Here is a 21297-nt window from a genome sequence, read left to right on the forward strand (position 1 = left end):
GCTGGTACAATGACTACATCCTCCAACATTATCACAAGATGAATATTTTAATTGCACCTCTGCGATGGGCAGGAAAACATGACTTGACTTTGACAGTTTGTTCTGTTCCTTGTTTTGCCAAATGAGTAACAGTGAAAATTGACATAAGGAGGTTTTTCTTGCCCAACGACAGCTTGCTTTGTAATGTTTCCTTTTGTCTTATATCGACAGACAGTTCCCACTGAATACATATATACAATTCTTACCATTGACTGAGTTGACATTGCCTTGAATCTCTGCTTGTGTTAATAGTAATTCATATACATCCCTCTGTGAATCATCTCCTTCTCGTAATGACTGTAACACAATGAAAAATGTTGTCGTTAGAAAATTACGAGAATGGGAGTTCAGTGTTTGTAAACGGCATTTGCCTTCTATATATTACCAATTGCACATGGTTCTATTTCAAAGCATCATCAAGTTAAAGCATAACCTATAGCAGGCTATATTAGCACATCTATAACACTAAACCAAGGTGCTATAATCTGAATTTTGATGATTTTATGATCCTCCGGATGAGCAAATCACTAAATAGGCCTTTATATTGATAATTTTAGTGTTATTTTACATTTTAGTGTTCATTCCTTTTTTATAATGATCACAAGCTTCAATACACACCACATTCCCACAATACCATTTTTAACCACAAAGTGGCAGTGACATCAACATGTTGAGGCACCTGTTTTACGCACGCATATATGCGGCATCTTTTAAGTGTGTGCGTGCGTTTTCACCTACGAACGAGGACACCCACTTGACATTTCACTTATAAACTACAGACACACACAAAAAGCGAGGGCGTCCTCGTTTTTTTTTTTAACGCTTTGTAGAGGGCGCTATACAGCTCACAATTGCATAGGGGGGTAGGTCCCCCATTGCCGGTAATATGTCAAAGTCCTCGGTTAGTCAATTAATTGTCAGGTTTTCACACAAAAGTCCACGATTAGAATGTGAAAATTCAAATGTATAAGGTCCTCGGTTGTACAGTGAAAAGTTTGGTGTCCTCGTTTGGCGGTGGACACGGGTGGGGGTGCGTGTGTGTGTGTACTCCAGTACTTTGAGTGAGCTAGAGATTTGAAGCTGCGCCTTTTCAAATGGGCACTGATATCACTGCCACATCAGGGTGAAAAATAATTTATTATTAGTGCCTCTCCCCTAATAACAATTAAAAGTATCTCATGGCATAAAATAACAAAATTATTACAGAAATACACAAGGCAGTATTTGGATATATCACAATTTGCAACTCAACTCTCCATATCGTCTTTTGTGTAGGAAAAATCTCCTATGTGTCATTGGCCCTTGAACATGTTTAAAGCAAAATCTCCTATGTAACCTCTTGGCAGTTTTGCTTCAAACATGTTCAAGGGCCACAAGTACATACGTTGTTTTTCCTGGATATTGGCAAATCACTTTCTCAAAATGGTCATCTTCTTACCCTATTAAAGGCATCATCCGCCTTGGATTTTTTGGCATCTTGTAGTGTTGTCTGATACTGATCTTTATTTTTCAGATTTACATGAATTAACACGGCATTGGGATTCTGTAAGGCTGCCAAGATCTCGCCCGATTCATTTTTGTCTATAGCGTCATTGATTTTGATCACCGCTGCATGCACTGTAGGCAGGAAAAGGAAACAAAATAGGCATGAGTTTAGTCTAACATCATATACCACTAGTTATTTAAGTAACAAAACCAAGTGGTGTATTGAGACAAATAAAGCTGACACACAAGAGGAATGGTATGGGTTCTATAAAGAAGATCCCAAGGCTTGATATACAGGGTGTAATTTGGGTGCTACCCACAAATGAACTCCATAATTATGCTGTTTGGTTTTTGTTGCTGTTGGGGTTTTGTTATTGTTATTTCGTTGTCACATTTGTTTGTGAAAGTTAGAATGTACTCACATTCAAAACAGACAATATCATATTACTTTGATTCTTTAAAACTTCAGGGGCATGACAAAGCAAATTCCATCAAATTGTATGACTGCCTGCCTCATGATCATGTAAACAAAAGTCACCATCAGAAATCCTTGAATTTTCTAGAAAACTTACATCACTGTCTTGTTTATAATGCTTGCTGCTGCTGAATCACAGAGCTGCCTATAAGCTCATCAATTACCGACAGCAACTAATTAATTAGCTATAATCTGTAATATATTATTGGATCTATTTTAAAGTGGCACTATTGACAATATATTACTGTAACCACTCGGGTATAAGCCCACCCCCCTAGATGGCAGATTTCACTTCAAAATGGGGGTGGGCTTATACCCGGGGAGGGGCTAGTACTTGAATTTAGAAATAAGAAAAATCATCCCCGGGAATCATCCCCATTTGTATATGCCCAATGTACCAGTAATTTCTATCATCTTATATGCCAATTTCTTAATTATCAGCTGATATATTTTTTTTTATTTGTTCTTAACTGTTAGAGAAAAGCATTGATTTGATTTAAGAACTTGACCAAAATTTAGTACTGGGCTTATAGCCGAGTGCAGCCTCGTTCCCAGAATGTTTTGAAAAATAGGGGGTGGGCTTATACCTGAAGGTGGGCTTATACCCGGGTGGTTACGGTAATTGTCTTGGCTTTGAGAACAAAATGTACATATAATAATCACATAAGTGGTTTTCAACGTAATTTGAAAGTGGTTACATCAATGTTAAAGGAATATGCAGTCATTTAATTTCCACACCAAAACGTAAGGCCAACTTGCCAATATTTTGATTGTTGTGATTTAAAACCTGACCCTGCTATTGTATTGACTCAAAACTGTTTCTTTTTTGTTTTTTCATCCTTGAATTAAAATAGAGCACTCCTGAGTAAATACCACAATGTTTTCCAGAACTGACCTCAACAGCAAAGTTGCACTTGCATAGAACAGGCCTACCTGCTCAATTTGGTGTACTGAGCCCCCTACTATAAAACAACAGATTATGGCACCCATGCTATTGAAAGAGAAGCAGTTCTACCATGAATGATGCATACTATAATATCATCAAGATTTTCTCTCTTAGCTCAATTATCACCATAAGCCAATTAGCTTCAATGAATTGATGAAGTTTAATGTCCTACATACATTTGTGAAGTTGTGACAATTGATTCCAAGTTATGTGTGAGCTCCGATTGCTCAAATGAACCCTCTCAACACGGGTGTCGACTGCAGACGACAAGTTCAAAATTGTCTTTAAAAATTCAAAAAATTCAGAAATTCATCATGACCATATTTGGAATCAGCATAAAAGCATAAATTAGTACAAAGAAGCACCATATTGGTTTAGTGGTTCTTGAAATAGCGCTTGATATTTTGATAAAATATCTCCAAACTTGGAACTTTTAATGTTGAAGCCTATTATGGTCAGCATACAAAGCACTAAACATGATTGTTCACAGAGTATAATAAAGGTTGAAGAGCCATACTTTTGGAAGACTATGCTGAGGGAGATCTTGGTCAATTTATCAGCTCTAATTGCCCCTACTATCATACTTTCAGCAAAATACTTGGCTATTCCATTTGATATCAACACCCCCCCCCTTTTTTGTGGAAGATGACACTGCTACCTCAAGTTTGGTTGTGATGTCAATGCATTTTCGCCGTTGTGCTGCAAGCGAGCCGACAAGCCGCCTTTGTACGCATGCTTGTATGCATGCATGTATGCTCTACGAGATTTAACTTTATGCGAGCGATTTGATACTGCGACCAGCAAAATATGCACCTATGTCACTCACTGCCGAAATTGAGGTGAACCAATTATACATACTGTCAATCCAGGTGAATTATTTTGTACGGTTTATAAATCTAGCTGAAAATAACTGAAAATATTGAAATCCAGTACCCAATTTGGCCCCCATTTGGTAATTATGTTACGAATTTGAAAATCTTTCACACCTTTTCCACTTATTTTGGATAAAAAATGTTGAATTTACAATCTAAAATGTTGAATCTAAAATTGTTGAATTTGGATGGAATTCAAAATATTCTTCAATGGGGGGTGTGCATTTCAAATAGAATGGCACATTGCTGTCATAAATCATAAAACCTTGTAATCACATTTAGGGGTTTGTGACAAAGACCTTCATTATTATGTGAAGTTCTTTGATGATCACACAAGAACTATTTTTGGAGTTTGTGACTAATTGAACCAGATTGAACCTGAAGGAAACTAGTAACAGTGATGACCTCTGATGATGCTTGTCATTTTGATGACTGATATCACTGTATACCTTAGCAAGCGAGCTGCATGACTAGCCACTCAAATTTCTTCACTACTGTGTCCTTACTGTATTCTTCAGGAGATGACTTCCAGTGATTTCAATGGCAAGACAAACATTACCCATGAACCAAGGGGTCAATTCTTCTGTTTATTGAAGAGGAATATTATTCAAGATTTTGCAAGACTTTAGATAACTTATTTCAGATGCGACATGGCAAACCTGCGACATAGCAAACTTTATTTCATAATCAACACAGCGGACCTTGTGACATAGCAAACCGTTTTTCATAATCGACATAGCAGACCTTTGACATAGCAAAACTTATTCATTTGACATACCAAAACTTATTTCATAATCGACACAGCGGACCTTCGACATAGCAAATCTTATTTCATAATCAATATAGCAGACCTTTGACACAGCAAACCTTATTTCATAATCAACATAGCGGACCTTTGACACAGCAAACCTTATTTCATAATCAATATAGCAGACCTTTGACACAGCAAACCTTATTTCATAATCAATATAGCAGACCTTTGACACAGCAAACCTTATTTCATAATCAATATAGCGGACCTTTGACACAGCAAACCTTTTTTCATAATCAATATAGCAGACCTTTGACACAGCAAACCTTATTTCATAATCAACACGGCGGACCTTTGACACAGCAAACCTTATTTCATAATCGAACATAGCGGACCTTTGACACAGCAAACCTTATTTCATAATCAATATAGCAGACCTTTGACACAGCAAACCTTATTTCATAATCGAACATAGCAAACTTTGACACAGCAAACCTTATTTCATAATCGATATAGCAGACCTTCGACATAGCAAATCTTATTTCATATTTGACATAGCAAACCTTCGACATAGCAAACCTTCGACATAGCAAACCTTCGACATAGCAAACCTTATTTCATAATCGAACATAGCGGACCTTCGACATAGCAAATCTTATTTCATAATCAATATAGCAGACCTTTGACACAGCAAACCTTATTTCATAATCAACATAGCGGACCTTTGACACAGCAAACCTTATTTCATAATCAATATAGCAGACCTTTGACACAGCAAACCTTATTTCATAATCAACACGGCGGACCTTTGACACAGCAAACCTTATTTCATAATCGAACATAGCGGACCTTTGACACAGCAAACCTTATTTCATAATCAATATAGCAGACCTTTGACACAGCAAACCTTATTTCATAATCAACACGGCGGACCTTTGACACAGCAAACCTTATTTCATAATCGAACATAGCGGACCTTTGACACAGCAAACCTTATTTCATAATCAACACGGCGGACCTTTGACATAGCAAACCTTATTTCATAATCAATATAGCAGACCTTTGACACAGCAAACCTTCGACATAGCAAACCTTCGACATAGCAAACCTTATTTCATAATCGAACATAGCGGACCTTTGACACAGCAAACCTTATTTCATAATCGAACATAGCGGACCTTTGACACAGCAAACCTTATTTCATAATCAATATAGCAGACCTTCGACATAGCAAACCTTCAACATAGCAAACCTTCGACATAGCAAACCTTATTTCATAATCGAACATAGCGGACCTTTGACACAGCAAACCTTATTTCATAATCGAACATAGCGGACCTTTGACACAGCAAACCTTATTTCATAATCAATATAGCAGACCTTTGACACAGCAAACCTTATTTCATAATCAACACGGCGGACCTTTGACACAGCAAACCTTATTTCATAATCGAACATAGCGGACCTTTGACACAGCAAACCTTATTTCATAATCAACACGGCGGACCTTTGACACAGCAAACCTTATTTCATAATCAACATAGCGGACCTTTGACACAGCAAACCTTATTTCATAATCAATATAGCAGACCTTTGACACAGCAAACCTTATTTCATAATCAACACGGCGGACCTTTGACACAGCAAACCTTATTTCATAATCGAACATAGCGGACCTTTGACACAGCAAACCTTATTTCATAATCAATATAGCAGACCTTTGACACAGCAAACCTTATTTCATAATCGAACATAGCAAACTTTGACACAGCAAACCTTATTTCATAATCGATAAAGCAAACCTTTGACATAGCAAATCTTATTTCATATTTGACATAGCATACCTTCGACATAGCAAACCTTCGACATAGCAAACCTTCGACATAGCAAACCTTATTTCATAATCGAACATAGCGGACCTTTGACATAGCAAACCATATTTTATAATCGACAGAGCGAACATTCAACATAGCGGGCTGTGACCCCATGTAAATGATACATGCTTAAACACCACAAGGCTTAAAAAGCTAAAGCTTACTTGTCAAAAAAATATAATACTATCAATCAATCAACAACTTAATTTTGACACAGAAGGCTACCCGGAATCGGCAATATGCTGTTCTTTCCTGGGGCCCTGTTACAGAAATAATTACATAATACAGTTTGGTCTTAACAATCAATCAAACACCTGATCAGGTTAATACACTTGCTGAGGTTCAGTAACTTGATGACATGAAGGTAAGACATTTGTGGCAAAAATAGACCAAGGCATCACACACATTATGTCCTACTAGCTTTAAGACGACTTACAGGGAAGTCACTGAACTCCTTTTATGTCATATCTGTCATAGTTGGTTTAATAGTGTTATTATTGCAATTAAGCGTGTAACTCATGTAGGTTCTGCTTGTTTCCTGTGCTAATTTGCATGAAACCTAATTGATCAAGATATTTAAGCTGGATACTTTTCAAAACACCGACAAATAAACATATTTAGTGTACACTAAATATGTTTAGTCGCATCCAAATTCACAAACCAGCAAATCAGGGCACACACAAGTGCGATTTGATTGCTGGCATGGTCAAACGCATCTCAGCCATGTCATACACTTTAAGGCGTGCCTAGTTTACATGCTATGTGATTTACTATTTATAAATGAAATATGCATTGGAATGAGACAGATCATGATCTGTGTGCAAGGAGGTACCTTGAATAGCTGCCTTTAAACAACTATCAGTTTACCCGTAAGGCAAAAAAAAAAAAAAAGAGGTTTGTCCATAGAGGCTTATGAAACAGTTGGGTCGGTAGGTCGGATTTAAAAAAAATTTTTTACAGATATTGCACTTGAAACTGACAATTTGAAGACTGGTAAATAAGTCAAAACACACAGCACTTTACTGGTTTAACTCTTGAGATGGTTCTGCATGTTATACTGTTCATTTTCTTTACATTTTCTTTCTTTAAATTTATACTAACCACTGTTTTACTAGCACATTCAACGCAAATTAAAAAAAAAAAAAAAAACGGTCGGGACCAGAATACATGGTCAGTCGGACGTAGACAAACAAACAATTTTTTTTTGGCCTAATCCTAATGCTTATCTCAAAAATTTCTTGAACCTAGCCTAAAAACCAAACCCTAATCTTAATCGTTTAAAGGATGCACTTAAAATCCCTTAAAAGTGCTTCCTGGAATAACTCAGTCACCTAACATTACCCTCAAAAACCACTGACTGACTCATGACCAAAACATTGGTATGTTTGGGATTCTATATGTAATTTTAATATCCAACTCAAGGCAGCCACTGCATTTACAATATTCTTGCACCAATTCAGCGAGATACTAGCAGAGGATTTATATGACTCTTTTGGCAGGAAATTTTGTGAATTCAGGAAGTGCAGAGTGAGACAGTTTTACCTAATTTGAAATATCATCTTGATACAGGGATCTCGAGCACACTCTTGTTTTAATTTTACACAGTTATAGTAGGAATCTGGATTTTTAAGTCCTCCAAATTTAGTTTTATGACACAAAAATTCATCCTACATACATTATCTCAGATTTCCACTTACTTGGGTTATAACTTTCCATATAGATGAATCGAAAGGAGATTGGACAGCTTTTCCCACACTAATTTATGCATTCAATATTTCTTTTTAATTAAAGATGTTAGTAACTTTGATAAGAGTATTTACTTGCAATTCTGAGATCACAAGTTCAAATCCCACCTCAGCCACAGCTTTCTTTTCATGTTCTATTAATAGTTAAATATGATTTTTCTTTAGTTAACTTGAAAAAGTTAGATTTTTGTTATGTTTTGATTTTAAAATCTCCATGTCTGTATAATGATGGATATTTAATACATAGGGGTAAACTTCTGCACTACTCAAATTTGATACACTCACCAGAGCGCTTTCACTAGGTCAACCGGAGACTTCAGTAGATGTTAGATGTTACTGCTCTGAAGATTTGTTATTGCTAGTGATGTTGTAGTTTGACTTTATCTACACCTATGACATTATCGGAGGTGTCTTGCTGAAGACGCCACTTGACCTGGTGAAAGCGCCCCGGTGAGTGTACCAAATTTGAGTAGCGTATAAGTTTCATTTTGCCTTCTATCTCCTTGTCTGTGGTTTATTTATAACATCTAAAACTGCAAATTACAGATTGACTAAAGTTTGTTCGGCTTATATAAGGCGGAAATTATTCGGCTTTTGTTACTACGTGCATCAATAAAGTCCCAACTCACGCTCCCGTATTTTCACATAAGCGTGCGCCAGTCACACATTACGCAATGCACTCGTAACTATTATAAAAGACAAAGATAAACACAATTTATCGCGTCTGATGTCACTGTCAATTACGATCCTTGATTGGTTAACACAGGTTAATCAGCGCGTAAAAGGAAGACCGATCTATCTGGTGCTGATAGGAGAAAAGGAATAGCAGCAAATGGCAAAAAATTCCGTACTTTTACAAGGCAAAAAGCAGCTTTTCTAGGCATTTTGGACATGGTGCCTTCCGTTAAGAAAGTTTCCTACTATAAAGACCTAACTTTTGAGATGGTTTGCATGTCGAAAGGTGCAAAATTAACAATAAGGCGCCCGCTTATAAATCCGCGTTCAGCAAGTCATCATCACGACACTTGTAAACAAACCGTGCTCGAATTTGATTGATAGATGACGTCAGACGCGATAAATTCTTTTTATCTGTGTCTTTAATTATAGCATAAGCATTGCGCCCAACTGTATGCATGCCATTCTATATCAATACACGGTGTTATGAGTCTTATTTTTTTTTTGCCTTATATAAGCTGAACAAACTTTAGATCTGTTAATGTAGGTCATTTTCATAGTTTCCTGAAATCAGCCTCAAAAGGTGACTTTTTGACAGTGATATCATACAAAATCGTCATTAATGATATGAATTTAAACCTATGACCGAAAAAATGTACCAATGGTTAGAACTGCATGGTGATTCTATCCATTGGAAAAGAGATCAGTTACCCAAAACAATTTCAATTATTGAAACAAGATCTTGTAAAATGTGCCAAGCATCCTGGCAATTCCGTTTCTACACCTTCAGAATGAAAATGTATCCAGGCAAAGTGGCGCTATCTTTCTGATCATCTAACCTTAGTTGACACATGAAATGTTGTTGGATGTTTTGATACACCTGGTACAAAGGTACCAGGGTGGCCATGTTTCCAGGGGGTGTTCCTCTATAATAGCAAGTGGGACATATTCATGTAAAATGTGCCAAGCATCCTGGCAATTCAGTTTCTACACCTTCAGAATGAAAATGTATCCAGGCAAAGTGGCGCTATCTTTCTGATCATCTAACCTTAGTTGACACATGAAATGTTGTTGGATGTTTTGATACACCTGGTACAAAGGTACCAGGGTGGCCATGTTTCCAGGGGGTGTTCCTCTATAATAGCAAGTGGGACATATTCATGTAAAATGTGTCAAGCATCCTGGCAATTCTGTTTCTACACCTTCAGAATGAAAATGTATCCAGGCAAAGTGGCGCTATCTTTCTGATCATCTAACCTTAGTTGACACATGAAATGTTGTTGGATGTTTTGATACACCTGGTACAAAGGTACCAGGGTGGCCATGTTTCCAGGGGGTGTTCCTCTATAATAGCAAGTGGGACATATTCATGTAAAATGTGTCAAGCATCCTGGCAATTCTGTTTCTACACATTCAGAATGAAAATGTATTCAGGCTAAGTGGCCCTATCTTTCTGATCATCTAACCTTAGTTGACACATGAAATGTTGTTGGATGTTTGGATACACCTGGTACAAAGGTACCAGGGTGGCAATGTTTCCAGGGGGTGCTCCTCTATAATAGCATGGGGGCATACTCACCTTTCAGTTTGGTACTCGGTGTCCCAAAATTATAAGTACCCATACATGTGAGTTTCCAAATCATATCTATAGATCTTACCAAAGAGATTAGACACACAGAGTACCTACTCAGAATTGATCTGTGCATAATACTATGATAACTTTGCCATATTGGATTGTCATGCCAGGACACCAAGAGTAGGTCCTCTTTGGGTCTAGACTCTTTGATATATACACAAAGGGTATAAACTTACTTGCAGCTTCATCCACTGACATCTACAAAAGAAAACAAAAACAGGAGAAAAACAAAATTGATGATTAAATTTAGGCAATATAAATTCAGTTCGTTAACTTTGTCAAATCAATTAATAAAACAAATTGTGTTACAATAACACAACAGTACACGTGGAACTCATTCCTATGGAATCAGTCTGGTGCATCCTGCAAACACAATTCAATTGATTCTTGGAATTGATTTCAACAAATTTACAACTCAAAACTGATTGCAACAATCCTTTCTTGGTACTTGAGGATTGCCATTATCAACAGAGCAATATTACAGTACATTTGAATTGTGTAATATGCAATAAATCCCATTCAAAACAGACAAGACTATATCTTAGTTAGCCTGAATTAAAAGGGGGATGTTGTTTGTTTCTTTGGTGCACAGCAATTTTGGTAATTAAATAAAATGCCAAAAATTACACAAAAATATCGGAATCAATGTCAGATTTTAAGATACATAAAAATCATTGAACAAAAAATTGGTTCAACGTACATGCATATAAAACTGCTGTTAACTTTAAAACATCTATATGAATGTCATATGAACTTAAGAGTTAATGGGTGAAGTCCACTATGTATAAAAAGGATAAATACTTATAAAATATATTTCAATTAGATTGTAACATTTCTTTTCTTTCAATTCCAAGGAATATTTAGTGCCACTTCAGCATTCTTCAAGGCAAGACTACTAGTGAAAGAAAGTACCCTTCCTACATATCGGTTAGCTACGAATTACGTATGCCAACAACTCTTAAAAGACGTTTGAGGCAAATGTTTCACGCTTGACTGACAAATCAAACAATTTTCCACTAATCTTGATCTACGTTGCTAAGCTGTTGAGCTCAGGCAAGGCAAACGTTACACATTATGCCGTCATATTGTTCGACTTTACTGCACGCAAATTAATGACATCCTTTTGACATCTACCCCTGCAGGCTTCTTAGATTAGTAATGATCTTTCCTACGAAGTATTGCATGTTCAGTACAAATTATGGAAGCTATACTGTGAAGAAGTTATTTCAATGGATGATAATGTTTGTAAAATTCACTGTGTTGTGTTTTCTTAATGTATTTTAGGAGCTGGATTGTTTTGTTGTTATTATTGCTATTGCTGCTGCTTTGGAAGGAATAATCCAGGGCCGTAATGACCATCACAAATGTGGGGTGGCCAAAATACAAATATAAGGTCAAATTGAAATAAAAATATTTAAAAAAACATAGCAAATATCTCATAAAGTGGGGGCGGTCGCCGGTCGTGGCCTCCCAGCTTGCTACGCCCTGGAATAATCTATTGTCAACTTATTAAATCCCTTATGGTTGGCGTATGGATTATAAATTTAACTTCACAAAGCCACATTGTTGCATCATGAATCTGATTAATCTTTGCCAAGAGAGGTACAACATATACTAGTTAAGTATCTATATAGAGTGATGATCTCAATCTATGTGAGACCTATATCCACAACTAAATCCTGGTTAAGTTCATTCACCTTGGCCAGCTTGACAATACCTAATAGACAACAATGCCATGCAACAATGACCTGGATACTCTTCCGAGATGACATCATTTATTTTATAACAGGCACAATTTTTTGTAAAGATGATTAATTTAAAATTGAAATAGCTAAAAGGCTAGATTCTGCAATGCACATTACCACATTTTTGATCTTCTTGGACACAAATTAAAAACGTTCATTTGTTGCGTTTACCATGGGAAACCAAAAGTCCTCTTCAGAGGCCAAGGAATATATTGTATTGCCATGTTTGGCTTTGAAACTGAGATACCATCATGAATCAGCAAGTTTTGTTTACGTGTTTGTTTCTTTGTTGTTTATTTCCTTTTTACTAACCTATCATGATCACATGTAATTTGGATAGATAACTGTTTTTCATTTAAATTGCTAGCTAACGAGTGTTATATTTCTGTCCTCGTGCAAAACTTGAACTAGCTGAACCTGGGCAAGGAAATGACTGCCAATTGTCCCTGTACATAAAAACACACTGAAAGCTGATCCTGGCTTTGATGGTTATTATGTAGGCCGATTCTGCACCTGTATAGAGCTGCATCCCACACTAATTGGTGCATAAGGTGTGTCTTAGACTGAAGTGGTCAGTGATGTCTGTAAACATGGTAAAGCAGAATGATCTTATGTGATTTTGAGTTATAAGCTATAAGTTTAAGCTATAAATAACTGATGGATTCATTGTAATCAATGACCTAGTGACTCTAGAATGTTCTACAAGTACTGATTCAGCATAGCTGGGCAACAGACAATAGTGACCAGCAGCCTTGTCCATATGGCCATTCAATGCACCAATTTAGATCACCTTAGAACTATGTATAGTATTATTACCTTGGTATAATTACATAAGGAAATAAGGGTAATCAACCCTTAGCAAGTTAAGGCCAGTTTGCTTAAGGGATCTAAAATGAGCGTTTATTGCGTTTCGACAGTATTTTTTGTGGGACATGACAGCACCTCAGACCTATCGAATTGCATTCTGAATACTGAAGCATGTCTTTCTGATATCAAATAATTTTCATTTTTGAAAATCACAATATAATACAAATTTTATGACAAATTATAAAAATTTGATATTTTGCACATTTTGATATAATAGAGTCCTCAAAGTAAATTATATAAATCTAATGATATATTCTTAAAGTGTATGTAGCAGGGAGGAAAAGCCGACGGTCAATTGAAAATTTTGACCTTTCATAGTGAAGACATGGATTTTTTTCCCAAAAGACCTAATTTTTTTGGTGTTTTGGGTAAAAATCCATATCTTCAATCTGAAAGGTCAAAATTCTCACTTGATCGTCGCCTTTTCACCCCACCTACATACACTTTAAGTATAAATCATCAGATTTATAAAGTTTACTTCAAGTACTGTTAAATATCAAAATATCAATTTTAATGATTTGCCATAAAATGTGTATTAAATTGCGAATTTCAAAAATCAAAATTATTTGATATCAGAATGACATTCTTCGTATTCAGAATGCAATTCGATATGTCTGATGTGCTCTAATGTCCCACAATAAATACTGTCCAAACGTTCATACCCCAGCCCTTAAGGTGTGTATATGTATATGAACTATATCAAGGTCTACAGGTTAATTTTGGGATATTTGGAGTAATCCTTGAGGGTGTATCTTCGAGAAAAAAACAAAAAATTTTAATTTACATTTTCCCAATTACAATGCACAATTTTAACCACCTGAGCACTACCTGCCGATCTAACATTGCCACTGATTGGTCAATTACATGATATCTTCACTTTAATCACCAATCAGAATGGAGCTTTGCAAATAATTCACCCCAATTTTTTTGTGTGGTGAAATTATTCTAACAATATTGCTGATTGGTCCAATTGATAATGAAAACTTCTTTTTTGGCCAATCGGCAGGTAGTTCTCATGGGGTTAACACAATTTCAGATATTCAATCCTTTTCAGGTTATTTTTCAAGGAATGTTGATGGATAACTTTTACAGAATTAAAACAGACTACAATATCATTTATCTCAACATCCACACTGCTTTTTAGCCTAAGCGATAAGAAGGAAGGAAGGGAGTAAGAAAAGTTGTTTTTCCTGACCCGTTTTGAACCACTGACCCATCACCAACCACCACACTGGGGGTAGCAAGCCACAAGTGTGACTGTTGCCTGGCCAATGGTTTCATGCATATGTAGTTTGGCAGGATTATAGTCTTGCAGTCACTTCATGCTGTATGGTTTTGTATGGTCTAGTAGTGTAAGGGTTAATCAGTAATGTAGAGGTAGGTGGAACGGGTGTGTGTGCTGTTTAGCAGACTTATCATAAGCTTCAACAAAACTCCCAATTCCACACAAAAAATGTTCTCTATAGATGAGTTGACCTCAATGCTTATCAACAAAGGCAAAGGACTGGTATATCGATATGCTTCAGTGAACCCATGCAACCACTACGCTGTTCAATAGCCTTATTGTGATGTGGCGAATGTTTTAAAAACATGAGCCCTGAACTAAATACGGTGCACGCGTATACTGCCAGGCAAAAAACAATGCAAATTGTGATGATGCGTGTGCATACTGCCAGGCATTGACGTCAAAAGTCAACTCATCTATAGTCTTCACTGATGCCAAATTCCAACACATGATTTCAAGAAGCACAATTTCAAAGAAATTAAAACATTACTATCAATCTGTCAATAATGGGTTATTTTCTATCATTAGCCTCATGCAATACAGGAAAGCACTTTTCTCTGATGTATTTGTCCAGTTCCTCTCACTGATGACAAATGACTTCCTAACTTACATCTCCAACAAATAATGAAGTCATACAAGTCAACTGCAGCATTTGACCTATGTGATGTTTACAACTTCTGACATCATCTCACAGGATGTGTGCTTTGAATCAGTAGGTCAACTCTGGAATCTGGTCTTCGGAAGAATACATTGGAATAGATTTTCTGTATTATAAACAATGATCTAATGAATTTTGCCACTAATACTGCACAACTTAGTAATTTCCAGAGGTGCATAACTCTCCCAATGTTGCTATTATTGCCTTTTGTATGCCTACACCCAGTGCCTATGGCATCAAGAATGCAGGACGGGTTATGGATGTGAGCCTGCAATGCCAGTCAGAAGTAGTTGGAACACTTGTGTGAACTTGTGTAAAACTGCTTTAAAACTATATTTCCCTAATATTTGACATTCTAAAACTGTGATTTCTTTGGTGGGAAGTCTAAACCATTTCCCATCCCTGTCAATCAATGTTGCGCTTTTTTGTTGTTGTTGGGTGCTTCTAGAGGACTTACCCAAATCAACAGGTTGGGGCACACTTGAAGTACCTTTGTTTGACCGAGATTGTAGTTTTTGAACTGTGTTAGCTATGTGGTATTTATGCAGTGCTCATCCCTACAAATAAACTAGAATTTCTTTATCCTTCCCCAAGTGCCAACATCTCAAAATAGCATTTTAAGTACTTCATTATTTTGACATTTTCAAATCCACCCAAATGAGTTTTGATCTCCAAACAAAATCCAGTAGCATAATCAGACTTTAATGATGCAGTTTCAGTTTCAATTTGTTTTCCATATCAAAGACAAAATTCCTAGAATCATAAAACTATGGAAGGATGACCAAAACTTGTCTTACCTAATTGTGGGGAGGGGGGGTAGATACATTGAATGGGCTATTCCAGTTGAAATCCATACATCCCCCTGCGAAAGACATGATCCTAATCTCCCACACGGGGATGTAGATTTCAACTGGGAGTCACCCATTCAGGTAACCCCATTTAAAATTCACACTCCCTCTGTTGAGATGCAGGTACCTGCTTATACGGAGTAACCAATCCAGATCCAGATCCAGATCCCTGTTTGGAAGATTAAGGTCATGACTTCCATAGGGGGTATATGAATTTCAACTGGAACGATAATAACATTTGAATGTGTTTGGCACCAACTCATACTCCATACCTTAAGGTCAAATATTCAGCCTATGATTGTGAATGAAAGCCACTGAACTAGCAATTAGGGATGAGGCTATTTTAGCTCATAGCATGATCATTACCTCTTTGCAGTAAATGCTCCCTATCCATAAATGTCTAATTTTGAAAATCAAAACATATCTTTACTATGTTTCATAACAACATGGTTGAGTGTACTTCAACCAATCACTTTCAGCAAAACCTGATGACAATTCCAGATTCCAGTACACTAATGACCTATATGTCATCCATAGGTATGAATAATATTACCCAATCACAAATTTATATAATATCTATTTCCATGTTTAGTTTCATAATTTGTTACAAAACAGGTACTTAATTTTAGTCATCTGACAAAACTTCCCAAAGTCTTTAAGGTGGTACTACACCATTTGATAGATTTGTGACTATTTTTGCATTTTTCTCAAAAAATAATAACACACTGGTAAAAAAAAGTTATGTATATTATTAGGGGCAAGGAATTCAGTTACTACACTGGAATATCAGTGACTCAAGACAAGCGGTACATTATTTATGATAAGAAAAGCGGTACCGCTAGAATGTACCTAATTTCTTTACATATATAATGATCCACTTCTCTTGAATCACTGAAATTTCAGTGAAGTAATTGGATTTGTTGCACCTATAATATACATAACTTTTGTTACCAGTGTGTATTTATTTTTTGAGAAAAATGCAAAATTGGTCACAAAATTTATCAGGGGGTGTAATACCACCTTAAACTATATCACAATTTTAATATTGATAAAAGGTCAATAGATAATTAATATGTGAATATGTCATATCATTCGCAACTGTTCATAATTCCTTTTATTTCAGGCAGTATGTTATCAGTTGCTGTGTGTTTACTTAATTTTAAAGGTGCTTTTGACATTTATGAGAACCATATTTAACTAAAACTCTATGAAAAACAGTATGTTTGCAGCTGGAGACAGGAGGTAGGGTTCAAATGTCAAAGAGCTAATACTATACCTACTTCACCCATCCCAATAGATAGTAGGCCTGTATAATAGACAAGAGCAGTATGATAGGCCTACATACATGGTCTTATGCTTTAATGACAATTCTTTCCTAAGTTATTTGCTGTAAATGTATACAACTATGTCTACTTGTCTAAAGTTCAATTCCCTTTAACTTTTTTATTTCAATGTAAAACACTTCCTGTACATACACATACTTGATTTATTTACTCTATAGGCCAATATCATTCCTTTTCTGCGTAGTCCACACCCATGATAAAATCCCGGATAAATTTCTGCACTTATCAACAACAAAAATAGGGGACAATATATGACCTATGGTGTAGCATGATGATGCATAGTGATGTCAAAAGTTGATGTCAAATGTGATCCAAACCATCTTGAGGTAGATCTAGGGGATTTAACAGAGGAAGGAACTGAGTAACACATAGGCAGCGGCAAGGTAACCCAACAAGGCTGACTGGCTGCCAGAATCTGTCTCAGAACAAACCCCAGAAAGGAGTCATATTGTTATTACCCTTCATGAAATATTATCTTGTATGTTATGCCCATATCATATTAACCCCATGAGAACTACCTGCCGATTGGCCAAAAAGAAGTTTTCATTATCAATTGGCCCAATCAGCAACATTGATAGAATAATTTCACCACACAAAAACTTGGGGTGAATTATTTGCAAAGCTCCATTCTGATTGGTGATTAAAGTGAAGATATCATGTAATTGACCAATCAGAGGCAATGTTAGATCGGCAGGTAGTGTTCAGGTGGTTAAGCAGTTGCAATAAGCAGTGTGTTCTTGCAGTGGTGGACACCGCTGAAAAAACCATTATGCTTGTTGCGACTACTTGGTATGATCCGGGCATAAGAGTGTTACTCATGATTAAGTCATTAAATTTTCACACGCAGCAAAACAATTCAATCTCAAAACATTATAATACTTAGGCTTTTCTTTCAGCATTTTTGCACTGTGCATTACAATTCAACATGTCCGAATAGAGCTGTCCCATTTGGAGTAGCACACATAAATTTAAACTTCTAAAAATATTATAGTTTCGGGTTTTTTTGCTTTGATGTTTGTTTGTTTGTTTGTTTGGTGTTGTTTTGGTTTTTTTGGTTTGTTTGTTGTGACAATCAATCAATCATCCAATCCATAATCACCTATCAATTTTAGAAGAATGGAGAATAAAATAGATTATTTGCTTTTTATTCCTGGAAAAAATCTTGGGAACTGTAGACACTGGCTAGCCAACAAACAAAAGCAAGATCCAAATGAGAATGGTTAATGGGCTAGTCCAATTAAAATCCATACACCCCCTATGGAAGATATGACCTTAATCTCCAACACAGGTAGTGTGAATTTCAAATGGGGTTACCCGAAAGGGTGACTCCATTTGAATTCTACACCCCTGTGTGGAAGATTAAGGTCATGCCTTCCATAGGGGATGTATGGATTTCAACTGGATTGTCCCAATTTAAGAGAATCACAAGATTGCATCTATCAATATTTCTAGCTATCCATTAACACTAACCATCACTTTCCTGACGAGACCAATAAATTATTTATCAGCAAAAATGTCACAAACTAGGTAAACCAATTTACAGTTGGAGATGCTCAGGGACTTAATGCAGATGGAAGCAAGTGGTCGTCAAACATTAGGGGGCACGGTGGCACTACGGTTAAAGACGTCCACTCATAATTGTGAAGTAGCTTGAGGTCATGGGTTTGAATCCCCACGCTGTCAGCATGTTATGAACTAAGTTATTAGCCAAAGCTCTTTACCTGTACTGCCTCTCCCCACCTAGACTTCTCCGTAGTCCACTTGCCAATTGTGCACTACTCTGGCTATTACATTTTTAAATGTAATAGCCAGCTTAAAACTCTGATTTAATTAATGAGTGCACAACTGATAGATTTTCACAACTGATCTTTTCAGTCACCGTACGCCCTCTGTTTGTTAGCTTCCCAAGTGGACTACTGACTTTTTTGAGAGTTAGGCCAATTTCTGGCCTAACTAAAATTGGTGATGATGTAATGCATCTTTAAAATGAATCTGGCTTGTGATTGGTCGCCCAGACCTCGTTATTGTTTAAATCCTCCCGACGCGTACTGGTACCATTATAACTATACATGGTACACAACTATCTAGGGAATGCGGCGCTTTTGTGCTGGTGGATGAACGATGCATCTAAGCATTGTACCACCATGCTTAGTCTTGTGGTTAGATTTTATTGATAAACAAGTATGATTGACAGTGTGTGAGTCATGGGGTAAAGTTCTGCTTAAAAGTGAAAGTCCATAGTCGATAATAAACTGGCAGATTCTAAAATTAGAATTGTTCAGTATTGAAGTGTCATTATAATCACAGTTATAATTATGCCATTATGATATGTTGCATTCAATAATATAAGCCTCAATGAGGGCCTATACTTTACTTTTACTGTCACAAATATAATTATATAGCCTAAACTTTTTCATAACCATTTTATACTAGTATTTTGATGTAGGCCTACTAAATATCAGTATAATTTCGAGTTCAACTGAATGCGTTCATCATGATTAATAACATTTTTATTTATCAAAAATCGACTATGGCATAGTCTACTCCCCACCCTGATATACAAATTTATTCAATGCTGGGGGAAGTTGATAGACTTGAGGTGTTGCAAATCCCCACAGCAACATTGCATGGTGGATTCTGGCCCAATCACTTGGAAAGCGAGATGAGCACTCCGCCTTTGTTTCACAAAAGCTTGATTGCCTGAACGTTCTAAATCAATCTATAGAACACATTCTGCGCCAATTCTAACCTGTGCCTTAATCTTCAGGCTAATGTAAAACCTATCCAAATTCAACTCTTACCCCATACATGAAAGTGCAAATTAGTATCTATTTTATGTGTAAAACCAGCACTGTCACTTTGTAGCATGATTAAAAGCCACTCATACATGTACTATAGTCTGTCTCGTCTCAAGTTGAGAGTAACGCCATGTTGGATTTTACAGCGGCAGATTCTAATCAGTGCGTTTACGCGGTTGCGTCGCCAGCGTACAAACAAATCGCTCTTCTACGCGTGTGTACATACCTCGCGGGATTCGGTAACCACACGCGACTCTAATCTGCCATTGTGAAATCCACCAACATGGCCTTACTCCAGAGCTGCCAACATTTGAATCTTGAAAAAAGGGAGATTTCCTGTTGCAATCAGGGAGATTTGTCAAAATGTGTACATCTTAATGGGTGAAACCATTTCCTTTTCAGGGAGATGACCAAAAATTAAGGGTTCTGAGTCTCCTGCGAAAAGAGGGAGAGTTGGCAGCTCTGTTACTCCCAACTTGAGACAAGACACAGTATACCATGACTAGTTCAAAGCTTGAATTCCTGCCAGAATATTGCAAAATATGCCTGGTTGTGCAAGACCCAAAGGTAAGTGAGGGACATTAATGCACACATAGCGCCTGGAGTTCTGGCTCCAGCAATGATCAAGCACTTTAACCCTATCCATTAAGTGTAAGACAATATCTATGAAAGTGACATGATAAAGCAATACAAAGTGATTTTCAGATAATTACAAAAAAAAGTGTTCCATTTCTTTTGCATGTGACGAGAATTGAGTAACAGGAATCGAAAAAATGCGCAACACATGACTTGTTTTGGCCCATTACATAATCTTAACATGTCCAGACTGTAACGCAGCCTGCCTACTTATTACTGACCATTACCACAGACCAGGTGTCCATTAACGCTCTTCATTTTCCTGCCTGATGAGACTAATAAATTATTCAATATACACAATAGGTTACGACTTTGAGTCAATTACACTTGTACACCTTTTGAGTGTTAGTACAGCTTTAATGGAAGGAAATTTAAGGATACCCTATTCATAAGATGCTTAAGAAAATTCTATTTAATGAAATATAAGGAAGTCCTATTCAAAGAGAAAATCTGCTATCTTGGTTGTTTTTGTAGGCATTCTTGTAAAATATAATAAGTGTGCACATTCAGAGCAATACCTATATGTATCGTGATCAAGTATTATATGTTCAATATCAGTCAAACTGATTTTGGGATTTGAGGTAAGGCCAAAGAAACAGTTCTGTGTTTATTGTTTTTA

General features: G+C 36.6%; 1 protein-coding gene across 3 annotated transcripts in view; it reads right to left on the minus strand.

Annotated features, from left to right (window-relative positions):
* LOC140159007 (ras GTPase-activating-like protein IQGAP1) overlaps positions 1–21297 on the minus strand; it is a 142563-nt gene that overhangs the window by 60560 nt on the left and 60706 nt on the right. For all 3 annotated transcript variants that reach the window (XM_072182316.1, XM_072182317.1, XM_072182318.1), the window contains exons 9-11: positions 10675–10696; positions 1478–1656; positions 246–336 (exon numbers count right to left, since the gene is read on the minus strand). In XM_072182316.1, the coding sequence (XP_072038417.1) occupies positions 246–336; positions 1478–1656; positions 10675–10696 (292 nt within the window). The remainder of the gene's footprint in view (positions 1–245; positions 337–1477; positions 1657–10674; positions 10697–21297) is intronic.

Source organism: Amphiura filiformis, chromosome 8, assembly GCF_039555335.1.
Source record: "Amphiura filiformis chromosome 8, Afil_fr2py, whole genome shotgun sequence".
NCBI lineage: Eukaryota > Metazoa > Echinodermata > Ophiuroidea > Amphilepidida > Amphiuridae > Amphiura > Amphiura filiformis.